The sequence below is a fragment of the Phaenicophaeus curvirostris genome, chromosome 3 (assembly GCF_032191515.1).
Source record: "Phaenicophaeus curvirostris isolate KB17595 chromosome 3, BPBGC_Pcur_1.0, whole genome shotgun sequence".
NCBI lineage: Eukaryota > Metazoa > Chordata > Aves > Cuculiformes > Cuculidae > Phaenicophaeus > Phaenicophaeus curvirostris.
The window spans coordinates 7109243-7123335 of record NC_091394.1 but is presented as its reverse complement, the minus strand read 5'-3'; the positions used below and the strand labels follow the sequence as shown (position 1 = coordinate 7123335).

The 14093-nt window shown below is 41.7% G+C and overlaps 2 protein-coding genes across 4 annotated transcripts in view; one reads left to right on the top strand and one right to left on the bottom strand.

Moving 5' to 3' along the window:
- ERP44 (endoplasmic reticulum protein 44) overlaps window positions 1–1635 on the top strand; it is a 49087-nt gene extending 47452 nt beyond the window's left edge. Inside the window, exon 12 of the mRNA XM_069853306.1 lies at window positions 1038–1635. Coding sequence (XP_069709407.1) covers window positions 1038–1139 — 102 coding nt within the window. The 3' untranslated portion in view covers window positions 1140–1635. The remainder of the gene's footprint in view (window positions 1–1037) is intronic.
- Window positions 1636–3829: 2194 nt separating this feature from the next.
- STX17 (syntaxin 17) overlaps window positions 3830–14093 on the bottom strand; it is a 32969-nt gene continuing 22705 nt past the window's right edge. For 2 of the 3 annotated variants that reach the window (XM_069853313.1, XM_069853310.1), the window contains exons 5-8: window positions 9717–9835; window positions 9583–9633; window positions 7495–7581; window positions 4145–6527 (exon numbers count right to left, since the gene is read on the bottom strand). In XM_069853313.1, the coding sequence (XP_069709414.1) occupies window positions 6288–6527; window positions 7495–7581; window positions 9583–9633; window positions 9717–9835 (497 nt within the window). In that variant the 3' untranslated portion in view covers window positions 4145–6287. Of the gene's footprint in view, window positions 6528–7494; window positions 7582–9582; window positions 9634–9716; window positions 9836–14093 lie in introns of all 3 variants that reach the window. The other variant, XM_069853311.1, reaches the window with a different exon arrangement.

Below are 14093 nucleotides of genomic sequence, written 5' to 3'. Positions count from 1 at the left end.
AGAGTGGCTGCTTTGGAGTGTTGTCATTACTGGCTCTGAAGAAGGCTGAATTGTCTCCATGGTAATTCGACTGGTAACACCCTGTTTCTCTGGAACTCCTTGAGCAACCAGGATTCAGGTCAACAGGAGGAGATGCAGAAAACAGGGCTGGACACTGAGGCGTAAGCCGGGCGGTCAGTCAACTCAGAACTAGACTGATGTGCGTGAAGAGGAGACACTGAGGAAATTGCCTTCTGGAGGAGGCTTGTCCGGAGTGGGAGGAAGCCTGCCACGTCCCTGGATGCTGCTGCCTGTCTGGGCACAGGCTTGTAGCCTGGTGCTGCAGGCCTGCCCTTGTCTCCTTTCTACCTTGAAAATGCACACAAAACCTGGGATGTTTATTTTTCTTATCTCTGTATGGCATCCTGCCATCTTGTGGAAGATGTGTATGCATGTGCAATGGAAATAGTGGCCTCAACTAAACTGGAGGCTGCTGTCTTAGGTCGTGTATGTCCCTTGAATTACATGTTTTGTGTTTGGTTTGGGGTTTTTGGGTTTTCATTTTGGTTTTGTTTGTGGTTTGGGTTGGTTTTTTTTTAAGTCTCCATTTAAAACACAATTGTAAAATATTTTGGCTATGATGTCACTTTTGCCCTGGAGTATCTCAAAACCAAATACCTTGAAAGCGAGCAATAGATAGAAACACTAAGTCACTTGTACAAAGCCTTGTGTGATGGCCGTTACCTTTGAGATGTACCAAGAGAAGGAATAGCCTTAACTGATGCTGCCTCATTATCTAGTGTGTGTACTCAACTTTCTTGAGACTTATCATGCCCCTGCACATGGCAGGGGGCTTGGAGCTAGATGATCTTTAAGGTCCTTTCCAACCCAACCCATTCTATGATTCTTCCCCGCCCCCAAAAACAACCCACCTCAGTTTGTGAGAATGCTGGTCAGTTGTGCACTCCCATAAGTAGTCTTAGAAGTTCCTCTAATGGAGGTGATCGATTATTAAAATGAGTCTAACACGCAATGTAATTGTTTTTACTGTTTTTCAGCCAATTCAGGATGTAGCAAGCAGCCCACCAGAGAGCTCATTCCAGAAACTGGCACCCAGTGAACATAGGTACACCTTATTGAGGGAAAAAGATGAACTTTAAAAACTTGAAATAATCTTGCAAGCCTTTCAGACAGCAGCATTGACTTCTTTGTGGTGGAAATAGTAAACCTATATTTTCATAATTCTATGTGTATTTTTATTTTGAATAAACTGAAAAAAATAATGTTTTTCTCCCCAGGCTTGTAAATACATTTGTTTGGTGGGTCATTCTGTACAGCATCTTTCAAACAGTACGTTCCTAATGCTAGAGTAAAATATCAGAGACCCATCCAGACTCTCGATCTAACTCTGTTCTGTAAAACTTTTATAATCCGAATGAAGGTGTCCTTGCCAGAGACATGCTGTTAACTTGCACTATCCCATTAAATAGGACTTTTGGGTTGTTTTCTGTGTAACCTTGGTAGTATGTGCTTTTTTCTTCTTCTTCATGTGAACAGCTATCCTGGTAATCTATTTCTTTGTCACATTTTTCTCCAGCTTAAAAGGGTCTTCTATTCTGGATACTTGGGAGGGGAATAAATTAAAGTTTTACAGAATCTCGTCTGGTGCTTTACTGGGTGTAAATGTCGAAGCGACTAAACGACGCTGACTATTGAAATATGAAGCGAGGGAAGGAAAAGTTTTAATGATAATGGCTGTACTTCAAAGGAAAGGGCCGTATTGACCTGCTCTGATTTCCTGGGATTGAGATTGTTGCATTATCCACACGGTCGTGTTAGAAGAACATCAGTGTTGGAAAAGTAGGAAAAGACTAGGGGTGAACAGACTGACTGATATAAGATAGCTTAGATTAGTATGTGTGATGGTTAGTTTGGGGTTGGTTGGTTGGTTTTATTTTTTATCTCCTTGGTCCCTGCCTTCCTGGCAGGCATCTACTTACTGAATAGCCCTTGTGAATTTTTTTGTTACTCTTTTTGTCTGGCTTGTGCCTTATTTATTGCATATTCTTTGAATTCTGCTCTGAAGGAATTTCTGCTTCCCCTGTGGGCTTTTTTTTTCCCTGTGGGCTTTTCTGCCTTGCGTAAGACCAGAATAGGAGCTTTTCTCAATGAATCTTGAAGCTGTTTGGTGACATAAACACACAGAAACTAAGATGGAAGTGTGTTAATTTGTGGTGCCTTGCTGGAGATGACTTAATCACAGAATCAATTAGGTTGGAAAAGACCTTTGAGTCCAACCGTTAACCGAACACTGCCCTGCTTCCACTGCCTCTGCACTTCCTTCTTGCCTTTCAGTTTGACCATCAGGTCTTGAATCAGCCATATCCGTATCTCGCTTCCCTTTCCTGATTTCTTACCCCTGGGGATCGAGAGCACTTGTGTGTGCTCTGTGGAAAGCATCCTTAAAGATTCGCCAGCTCTGTTCTGCTTCCCGGTCTCCAAGGGCAGTTTCGCAGGGGATCCTATTGTCTTAACTCCTAGAAGAGCCTGGAAGTTTGCTTTCCTAATATTCAGGGTCCTAACTTTACTCTTTGCCTGACCCATGAATTAGGATTGGATTTCTAGGGCATCATTCTGAGGAGGGGGTTGCTGCCACCGACCAACACTGAGCTACAGCTGAGCAGCCGCAGAATGGTCAAAAGTATTAAAATATTTTGTTTACAAGCATACCTTGTTGTCTGTTTTGTGAACTTGAAAGCCAGGTCTTCTCCTGTCCCGTTCTCCATCTTATGCCAAATCAAGCATTTTTGGGCAGCTGAGTCAAACCACCTTCAAGCTGGAATCCAAAGAAGGGAGCAGGGTCTGGTTTTAAGGTGACTTGTTATCTGCAGGTGGTCCTACAGAACTTCTAGAATTGTTTAGGCACTTGAAATTTTAGCCAGTTCCTGCATGGTGGCTACAACTACTCTTCATACTCCTTTGAGGTTCCTATTTTTCCTGGGGATTCTTATTTTATAAATGCTGTTTGGTGGAATATACCTAAACTTCTCTTTTGGAAGACAGATGCTACCTCATGCACCCAACAGTCCCATGGCTCAAGCTTTCAGCTAAAGATGAGACCCTCTTCCTCTGCCATTCCTTAATCCGAGTTTGCTTTTTGGAGTAAGGCCTTGTTCCCGGAGCGCTGGCATCCCAGCACTGGTTAGACGATTAGGTGCAACAGTTTTGTGACCATTGCAGACTCAAGTTATTTCATTGGGTGGAGTTGGACCTGATTCTCCAGGGATTTTGTTCATCGTTGACCTGGCTGTGCCAACTTTAAAGTGATTTTATATTTGCAAGCAGAAGGTGGAGCAGCTGAAGTCTAGGTGTGCTTGTCCCAGCGCGGTGTTGAGGATCACCTGAGCTTTTATATATCTGATGAAATAGAGAATTTGCCTGAGAGGACAAGTGCTGGACAAAATCCGTCTCAAATTGAGCCCTTCAGCTCTGATCATGTACATCAATGGGTTTAACCAGTCAGGGCTCAGCTGATCACTCCCTTTAACACTTCTCAAGCCTTTCATGGGAAGTTGTCAAATGGTATCAGTGTTATCCCCATACAGAACAAACCCTTTCCAAACTTTCTTTTTAATTGAAGTTGAAGAGTCCGTTTCTGAGCTGGCACCTGCGTAGGAGTTACTGGGTGAACGCAACACTGGAACTTGTTTTAATTTCAGTCAATGTAAATATTTCATCAGCTGAAGCATGTGTTTGGTAACTAAATACAGGAGTTGTCTGCCTTTATAATGCAATTATTAAAATATATAAAGTTTTTAGGAGTTAATCTTTTAGACGCTGAAAAGAAGTCTCATAGGCAAAAAACTTTTATTTGGTCTGAAAGAATTATTTATACCTTACATTTCCTCTGACTAACATGCCTAGCAATTTCAGTGCTAGTTTGGTTAGTCAGATGCTTGTGTTTCTTTACATATGTAAATAACCCACCTATTTTTAAAAATCATAGCTTAAATAATAGCCTCCCTGCTCTGGTGTGTAAATGATGGTTTGAAATTGCTTCCTTAAAGAAGCGATGATGGAGAATAGTTTTCCTTGTAGACATTTCATAAAGCGAGTACAGACCAAGCTGAATTTGTGTCAGCTGGGGCAGGAATTCAGTTTCATGAATTCCTGTTGTCTTGGCGTTGATCCAGCTTGAGGGGAGAGGGTGGAGGCCACAGTGTCTCCGAGGTGGCCTCTGTCATTGAAACGCTGAGATTTCAATAGGAAAGCAGAGATGGCTTTTTTAAGTCATACAAAGAATCAACCCCAGTTTCTGATTAAGAACACTTCCTTAGCTTCTTCCTTTAAATGCAGAAATTATGTATCAAAGGAAGGAACAGCCGTAGTATGAAGTTGTTACAAGTTCATTAAACGTGTTTACATCCAAAGCAGATGCATTTATAGGAAAGCGCTTGTTGCCTGACAGGAGCAAATGAGCTGAATTACTTGGGCTGATGTTTTCTGCTCCAGCTATTTTATGGATGTAGGCACTGTGGCTTTAACGCAGTTTTGACAATGTTTGTGATTACTTGTGAACTATTCTTGCACACGTTGTTTCCCTGAGCCTCAGACCCACTTCAAACTGACAAAATGCTCTGACTGATAGCGGTTTCAGGAAAAAAAAATATATTTGTGCTGTAACTAACAGTTGCTTACAGTGTCTCTAGGCACTAAAACCTATCATCTGTCATTAGCAGACAGTTCTTTCCAATGATGATATCAAAGTGCTGGTTAAGAAAAGAGAGCTCTGTCCATAGCGTTCCCTGCTAGGGAACCTTATCACCTAACACTGATTTCAGCATTCCCCGAATAAAACTGACTCCAGCAGAGCTCAGGATGAACCGAACAATTTAAAAGCTTTAAAAAGCAGCTTGCCAACCTCAATTTCTGTTCCCCAAATGCGAGCAGCTGTAGGGTGGGAACCATGCTGGAAGGATGGAGGTAGGACCATGGGCTGAACAGCAGATTATGTGACAATAAAAACATGTCACTGCTGCTGTATTTAACAATGGAAGTTTCAGAAGCAAAAGGCTTCTTAGGCAGCAAAATATGGATGGTAAAAGTACCAGGCATCTGCTATAAAAAAACTGGATCTCACCCCTGCAGGCTCCACCACGTGTCCCAAAGTTTTGAAAAGGCTGAGAAGCTGCTTTGCTGTGTGGGTGGAAGCAGAAGTTTCAGAACTGAGCAGCACAGAGGAGGTGCAGCTGCCCCAGCCAAGCACCGTTACTGATTGTGAACAGTATCGGGGGACATTTTCCAAACAGCCCCACGATCTGGGGGTGTCAGCAGCCACTGGCACCTCTGAAAGGGCCTCGCTGCTTCACTATCCTTTGACCTGGTGCCTAATAAAAACCATTGAGGGAGCGGCTCTGGCTGGCACCACCTTCCAGGGAAGATATTTAGCTCTCCCATCATCTCTGGTGCCAGGAGATGAGAAGCAAGGGCAACATCGAGCCGTGAGCGCTGCTTAAGTTGAGGCTTTGGGCTCGGAATGCCAGAGCTTGGCACTCATCCCGTGCAGGGTTCTCGGGACAAGCCAAGGCGCTGAGCAGCCCTGGAAAATGATCATTCTCTGGTAGCCGTCCTGCAGGGTTGCTGCTTCAACCCTTTAATTCTTAACTACCCCTTGAACAAGATGAGTAGTTTAAAATTAAATCTAGAAAAGGGGAAAAGCTGCTTATGATGCCAACAGGATTTGGCTGATGGAAGCAGATGTGGAATATACATAGTGATTTTTTTTTTTTACCATGTTGCTCACTCAACATTTTTACCATTTTCCGTGGCAGCTGAACACTTCCCTGTGCATCACTGAGCAGGTAGAGTCAGTCATATCCTGGGGAACACACAAGAGGAGTTTGGGAATCCAGATAAATGGAAGTAAATTTAAAGTACTATGACCACAAAAGGTAGTTGGAGCTTTTTCCTTTTCTTTAAAAGCTCCAGCATTTGTGGGAAAGCGCTAGGGTTTTCCAGATCTCTGGATTGTCTGCAAGACACTTTGTGCAAATTTGGCATGAAGCACTTCTCACCCCTCAGAGCTCACCTAGGAATTTTATAGCTAGAAGTTACCTATATGGTTCTCAAAGGACTGATGTCATTCATGACATTTGGGAAGAGAAATTCTGATGTTCCCGTCTCACCCCTTGCAAGCAGAAGTTGTCAAAACTCACACAGCTCAGCCTTGCGTTTAAAGCAAAACGCCCCAAGTCTGTCATTAGCGTGGCTACTATGTTTTTTGCTCCTGCTCATAATGAATCTGTACTTCAGCTGGATTTTTTGGCACTTTGGAGAGAAAGCTCCGGACAGCTGGAAGAGATCTGCTCAATTTTTTTTTGTTTTCTTCTTTGTATCAATTTTCCACCTGTGAATCCCAAAATCCCACCACCAAGTGCAGCTGCAATTCCTGCCACTTTGAAGCCTGCAAGGAGACCAATGGGACCCCCCACCACTCCACCGATGACTGCACCTGCCACAGGCAGAGCTGCCAGCTTGTATTTTGCAGCCTGTAAAGGGGGAAGAAAAAAAGAGAGTTAGAGTACTTGCCTGTGGTGATGTGTGTTTTCCCCTCATTGCTCTCAGCAATGACTTGAATGCTCGGTGATAAGTAAACTTTTCAAATTAGCATTTAAAAAAAAGATGATCTACTCTCTCACATGTATGATAGAAAGTACTAAAACCAGTTCAGAGGAGGCCACAAAGATGATCTGAGGGTTGGAGCAGCTCTGCTGTGAGGACAGGCTGAGAGAGTTGGGGTTGTTCAGCCTGGAGATGAGAAAGCTGTAAGGAGACCTTATAGTCACCTTCCAGCACCTGAAGGGGCTACAGGAAAGCTGGGGACGGGCTTTTACAAGGGCTTGGAGTGATAGGATGAGGGGGAATGGCTTTAAATTAGAAGGGGGCAGATTTAGATTAGACACATTAGGAAGAATTTCTTCACTATGAGGCTGGTGAGGCACTGGCACAGGTTGCCCAGGGAAGCTGTGGCTGCCCCGTCCCTGGAGGTGCTACGGAGACTATTTTTTTACCTTGTCTCCATCATTAAATCAGATGAGAAACAAAATGCTTAGATTTTTCAGTAACATGCCTTAATCTACGCTTGCGGTGTATACACAAGTACCGCTGACATCCACACAGAAATGGATTGAAATTGCAAGTTATCATCAGCCTGTTATTTTATGCTTATTTGACTCTTGCGAGCCAGTCATTGATGCTTCTCTTTGCAGGTAAAGCAAAGTAGCACAAAAAAGGGAAAAAAATTAGAATTTTGTATTTCCTAGTAGCCTGGATGCGATAGAAAATTACAAAGGAGATTGATTTTTCTTTTTCCTCCTGCTACCTGTGGGTCATTTCTTCCTTATTTCCTTAATTGCTGCCTCCCTTAGCATTAAAGACGGCAGATCAATTGGGTTAATACAGAGGATTGCTGGGAGGCAGGGAACCATTGATTCACCAGCAGGAGCAGATTCCTACCTTCCCCAAGTTTTTGGTTCCCTCTTTAACATTCACAGCAGCGCTGTTGACATGGTCTTCAATCCTGTCAATCTTCTCCTGCTGAGACTAGATGCAAAGGAATTATGAGTGAGGTGACCTGCTGGGAAGCAGCAGTGAGCCAATACACACCATTTTAATGCCTGTAATCAGGGCCCTACAGCCGCTTTCATCTGCTCCGCGCTGCAGCCTTAATGGTGGTTCATTAATAGCATCTGATAAACCGCGCTGAAACCACAGACTTAGTTGAGAAAAGATCTTAACTGTTAAGTAATAATACGGTGTGGTTATTATACAAAGTGTTGCTGCAGTTAGAGCAAACAAGCCAAAACATATGATTTCTAAATCTTTCCTGTAAATAGATGAACTTGCATTCCAAAGGGGAAAAAGAATCCAAAGTAGCCTTTTTGTTCCCTGCTGAGATGCACGTTCAAAAAGAAATTCTATCGAGAGCATTTATGAGATCAGCACCAGCTCCAACACACAAAGCGGCACCAAGAAATCTAAACAGGAGTGTTTAAGCAGGACATTCTAAAACACTGACTAAACTTTGCAAAGAGAGCGATGACAGTGCTGAGAATATACTCGCTATTGCTCTGTGTTTTGTTGTTTGATTTTACAAAACCCTTCCATCCTCTCTTCAGATGCAGTCAGCTTCCCCTGCAGTCTCTCTCCAAGAACACTGGAGCAGAAGATAAAGGGGATCGTGGGCCTGTTTGTTCTTATTTTAATCTCAGCAGTACCCAGGCTGGTTTATGTCACAAAATAATGAGTGGGCTAACGTTCAGCCTCAAACAAAAGGCATTCTGAACGTATTTCCTCTGTCTAATTCAGAAACTGCTGAACCCACCAGCTCTGGTACCTTCATCTGCAACCCACACACTTCAGATGCTGGCTATTATATCTAAGGATGGTTATGCGTAAAATCCTGGGAACAGGAACTCCCCTTTATAGCTAAAGCAGCTAACGTTTAGACTATGAAATAAAAATTCTTGCAGTTCGTCTCCAGCCTAGCGATTCTTAAGTCTTTTTTTTTTTTTTTTTTGTATATGTGAAGCAGCATGTATTCAGCAGAAAGGATGGAAGCTGGTTTATCCAGCCCAGCTAACCCAACAGCAAGGAGATTAAAAGAACTCTCCTAGGAGAAGAGAATTGTAGGTTTAAATTCCCTTTGACCCAGGAAAAACTAAACATTGGGGACTGAGTGTGGATAAAGAAGCAGCACAACCTTTTGGCAGCAACATTTGTGAGACCAGAGAAAGGGCATGACACAGGTGATGGAAACTTGAGAGAGGGAGGGCTGTCATCACTGTTGCAATTAGGAACTGTAAAAAGGAATGAGACCTAGGGAGAAGTCTGCGGTCAACGCTGTAGAGCCCCTACCAAGGTTCAGCTTGTGCTCAAGGGCACTGGTTAGAACATCAGTAGTTGCTCTGGTGACAAGAACTACCAGCACTGGTGACGAAGCAGAAGACTGTTGCCTCCTCAAAAAATTACTTATGACAGAGCTTGAATCATCAGGAAAGCCACAAAGGTACTGGTAGCAATAGGTCACTGATGTAGGGAAGGAAGAGCTGTTAGTTTTCTAACTAAAGGGGCACTTGAGTAGTTCAGCCAATGCTTTGGAACATTCCTTTTCTGTTGCACTTGGAAATCATAGGAAAACCTTTCAACCTGCCGCTAGGCAATTTGATGTAAACACTGTACGCATCGCTTGTGGCTTTGGAAAGTATCATCTTGCATATGGGCTTTGAAACTACAGGTTTATTTACCATAGATCTCAAGTAGCAAAGACAGCACCTTCCTATAGGCATCTCTGCTCGGTGGCTGGTGATTTTCTGAAGTTCCGAACAGCGAGCAGTATTTTGTACTATTGAATATCAGTCTGAATAAATTCAGTTAATATTATTCTGCTGTTCTATCACTTTGATCAAGTGATACCTGCTCGGTCTGAGTACAGATTACAGGTAGAGGTATTACTTTTCTTTTTTACCCCCAACTAGGAGTTACCCCCTCACCCTCACTTTGTACAAGCCCCGACCTAGAACAGAAGGCAGGATTAATACTTACGCTGACCAAGACAGAAAACTCAGTCACCAACTGGCTAAGCTGAATCAAGTCCTGCAAATGAAAACCAAATGTTATTTGGCCATAAGTGCTAAAAACAAGAGCACCGACGTGGTAGTAAGGGAGCTCCAACATACCTCTTCTAAAGTTTCCCAGGACTCTGCTGCATTTTCTTCCTGAGGTATTTCGGGAAGGCGGGACTGGATCTGGATTAAACTTTGGGAGCCATCCTTCACTTCTGTGTTATATAAAGTTTCTGAATGAGAAACATGATGCTTATAAATAAATGCACCAGGTCAGGATGCAGATGATGTGCAAAGCTTCTCTCTCTTAAGGCTTCTCAAGTATAAATTGGTATTTAACCTAACTCAAGCCAAGCAACTGCTCTGAAAATGATCACGTAGGGAGAGGTCTTACTTGCAGCTCTGGATAGTTTCTTAGAAGGAGGTTATTGCCAAAGGAGTCAATTCATTTCTATCAATGCCCCTTCCTAATCAGTTCTGAGAATGATATGAACTGGTACTCCTGAATTCAAGGTCAGGTAATTAATTTTGTATCAACCAAGCTAAGAAAACTGAGGCTGGGACAAAACCTTTATTTACCTACGATACACAAAGACACTGTGCTGCCAAAAGTGAATAGGGAATTATTCATTTTATGATTGATTATTATGCTACCAGTTTGATTTTCAGCCATTTGGGACTAAAAGAAGCTAGAGGGAAAAGCTCCCATGGTAAAAGCAGTGAAAACAGTAACACGCTGCCCGGCACTTACTGCTGGGCCTAGTTGGGTAACGATACTGAGGACGACAACCATTTGAAGCTCAGTGGTGTAAAGGCAAGATTCTCAAGCATCTTCCCTTCTGAATCGCCTGGATGGAATGCAGGAGGCAGTAGAACAAAGCACGGTGCTAAAAATGGGGAATGAGAAACATTCTGGGCAAGAGCAGACACAATGAACAGACACACGCATACCTCCTCCAGTCAAAGAGCCCAGTCTTGAACCACTGCGGTTGTAATGGACGCGTGCGTAATTACAGCAAAGTAATTAAGTGGTAACAAAGAATAATAACAAACAAGATGGGCTTGAGAGTATGACAGGCAGACTGGAGAACGTATGTATGCGAACCCAGTGTAATTTAGACCTACACACTAATTTAGACCTCTTCAGTTTCTTTAGTAGGACACTGATGTTTTCTTCCTTGGGAGGGTAGTATAAAGAGAAAGCTAAATATGGGGATGACTCATTAAATATGTCCAATAATATTAAAGTGTAAATATTGCATTAGAATCTTTACAAACCCTGAATGTGCCAAGGTACTATCGTAATATTATATAACTGTTACGACAACAGATACGAACATAGTCAATAAAAAGTCAGTAATAGTGCATGCTTATTCATGGAATTAATTTAAGATAAATTAAAATGATACATTTTCATAACATTTGTTCATTTTTCAACGTTTTTGTCCCAGTATCTCAAAACACGTTAAAGACCCCATCTTCCCACTCTCAAAGCAGCAGGAATCTAACATCAATGAAACTGATATTCAGCTGTAATTACTAAGTAAGCAAAGTAACAATGATGGACTAAGCAATTTGGGGGTTTATTGTGGGCTTGTTTATCTTATTATTTCTACCCCTTTACCTCTAAGACTGCAGGCATAGAAGGCACTTCACCTTCGACAATCACCTGCTCTTCCAGAACATATTTTTTCATCCATATCATTAGATTATCTGATGTTTTCTCAGTTCTGAAATACTACTTTTCCCTTTTCAATATAACGTATCACATATCCAAATGTATCCGGTTTTGGATAAAGCAATTCTGCTACATATTCTGATATTTAACATTGGGTTTGAGTATTTTATTCCATTTCAGTCTTTCACAACCTTATTTCAAAATAAAGTTCCTTCTGCCCAGAAAAGTGTACTCTTTCCCAATCAGCCACACGCATGCTAAGTTGATTGAAATTATAATATTTGTAAAACAAAAGCAAAAAAGAAGCTCACTAAGCAAAATTCTCTCCTCACAAATTAGGTTCCCTGCTCTGATCTGTCCTTAACAATCTATACTGACCTACCACAGAAAAGCCTTCAACATACATGAATGATACTGAAGTTTTGCCTGACACGCGTTCAAGAGAACTTAAAAAGCAAGTTTACTCTGTGTTTATTTTCTAATAACTAAAAATCAGTGGAAAAAAATTCCTCAAGAAAATTCTTTACTTACTTCAAAGTGCTAAAGAATACGAAGGATCAGGGAAGGTGAAGTCACATTTGTGTATGAGCAAGAAATTTATATTCACTAGTTCATATTTTATCAACTCTAACCAACTTTAATAGAACTGAGAATGGAAGTGGCTCCACCAGTTCACTTACAGCATCTCCACAGAAATGCAATAATACAAAACACCGCCGCAGATTTCATAGAGGAGCTTCGCACCTCATTACACTCAAGATAAAAATCTAAAGCTCTGGGAGATTCAATACGGTGCTTTAAAGATTTTAGTAATTTTAAGAGTGGAGTCTCACCTTTTGTTAATATTTGTTTAAAATGCAATTAAATTCCGCTTCTATTGGACCCGAGCTGAGGAGGATGGTGAAAGGGGGAAGGGACCACATCATTTCACTGACATGCCTTCTAAATGGGCGATTTGAATTTGTAAACTCCCTTCTCTACCAGATGGGAAGCAACATGCTACAAAGAATGGGCACGCTGAACCTCCTTTGATTAAGATCAGCAGCCAAGATTTGCTTTCAGGACTGCAGCCTCTAAGCACAAAAGAACAGGCAATATATTGCATCTGTGTTAGCAATTCAGCAGAGCTGCTTTCAGCCAGGCAAACTTGAACAAAAAATATCTGTTTAATTGTATTTAGTTGTCTGCCTGCCTGTATGTTTCACTTTAAATGGGGTGAATTATTTCCTGTATTCTTGAGCCTGGCAGGAATGTGTCATTCCAGTAACTTTTTCTGTTCTGCTCATCCCAATCTTTCTGATCAATTTCTGGTCTTTCTGAAGCATAGTTACGCTCAGTGTCCTCCATACTTTAAAGGTATTTTAGATTAAAAAAGCAGTCCTGTTCTTTGAAATTAAACCCTTGTTCCCATTTTAACACCTATGTAACTGTTGGAAAAGCAATAAGCCAGGACAAGGCCTTTCCAATGAAATACCAGAATGTATCGAGGACACGTGCAGGAAGTAACCAAAAGAAGAGATATTTGAAATTTAATTCTGATGGTAACAGAGAAAAGCTCACAAAGAGCCTGAAAGTAATGGCTAATATGAATGAAGGGGATCACTGAATACCAGAGTTCACTATTTGAAAACTCAGAGTGAAACACTAAGACTAAGCTCTCCCCAAAAAGAGATATTAATGCAGTTGGCAGATGGATTAGTAGAAACTATGGGGAAGAAGTTCCTAAAGAATAAAGGGCTGCAGAAGAGCTGGCAGACACTAACAAACTACACTCTACTGAAGAAGCCAGCAAATAGCCCTGATGCAGAGGAAAATGTTTATGGATTCAGCAAGAGCTCTTCAATGCCCTGGGTATCAAGAATCTGACACACAATTAAGATGAGCACAAGGAATAACATAAGCATGGAAAGTTAATATAAGAAAAAGTGGGATACAAATAAATTGCAGCTACCAAGGTAGCAAGAAAGTTTCTAGGGAAATTTTTGAAGTTAGATGAAGACAAAGGAGGTTTATATGCACTGCCAGGTAAAGACAAAAAACAGATGGCCCAGAAAAGATTAAGTCAGTCTTTATACAACACTGGTAGCTGTAATCAGGTATTTGATGTGAGTAATTCAAACAAGAAAGAAAAAAAAAAAAAAGGATAGGCCGAAACATAAAGAAAACACGTTAAACATATTCAGATGAGGTAGATTTATTCGGGTCCTGAGGGTCTGATGAAATTCAGTCTTGGGCATTTAAGAAACAGCTTCTGAAAGTTCAGCTTCTTTCTGAGGACCAGAGGACCGTAAGAGAACAGATTCAGTTATTATCTTCTTTTTTTGGAGGGGAAGAAGAACGCAGTGAATAGCCAGGCTTCGAAACCCACAAAGATATCAGGACAATCTACTGAATAATCAACGATGCTGAAGGTGTTGAAAAAGTCAGGATTCATGGATCGGAAGCCAATTCAGTCTTTTTAATTGGCCTTGTAAGGAGACAGAAATTTTTCATGATGAAGGTGGTGAGACACTGGGAACAGGTTGCCCAGAGGAGCTGTGGATGCCTCATTCCTAGAGGTGTTCAAGGCCACTTTGGATGGGAGCTTGAGCAACCTGCTCTAGTGGAAGGTGCCCTACCCACGGCAAGGGGATTGGACTGGGTGGTCTTTAAATGTCTCTTCCAACCCAAACCATTCTATGACTCTATATTTGATATATCTTGACATTCATAAGTCTTGCTGATACTACTGCATGTGACATTCTTGAAAGCAAGCCCAGTCTTACAAATCTATTTTTCTTTTCTCCTTGTTTGACTACTAGACTTGCTAGCTT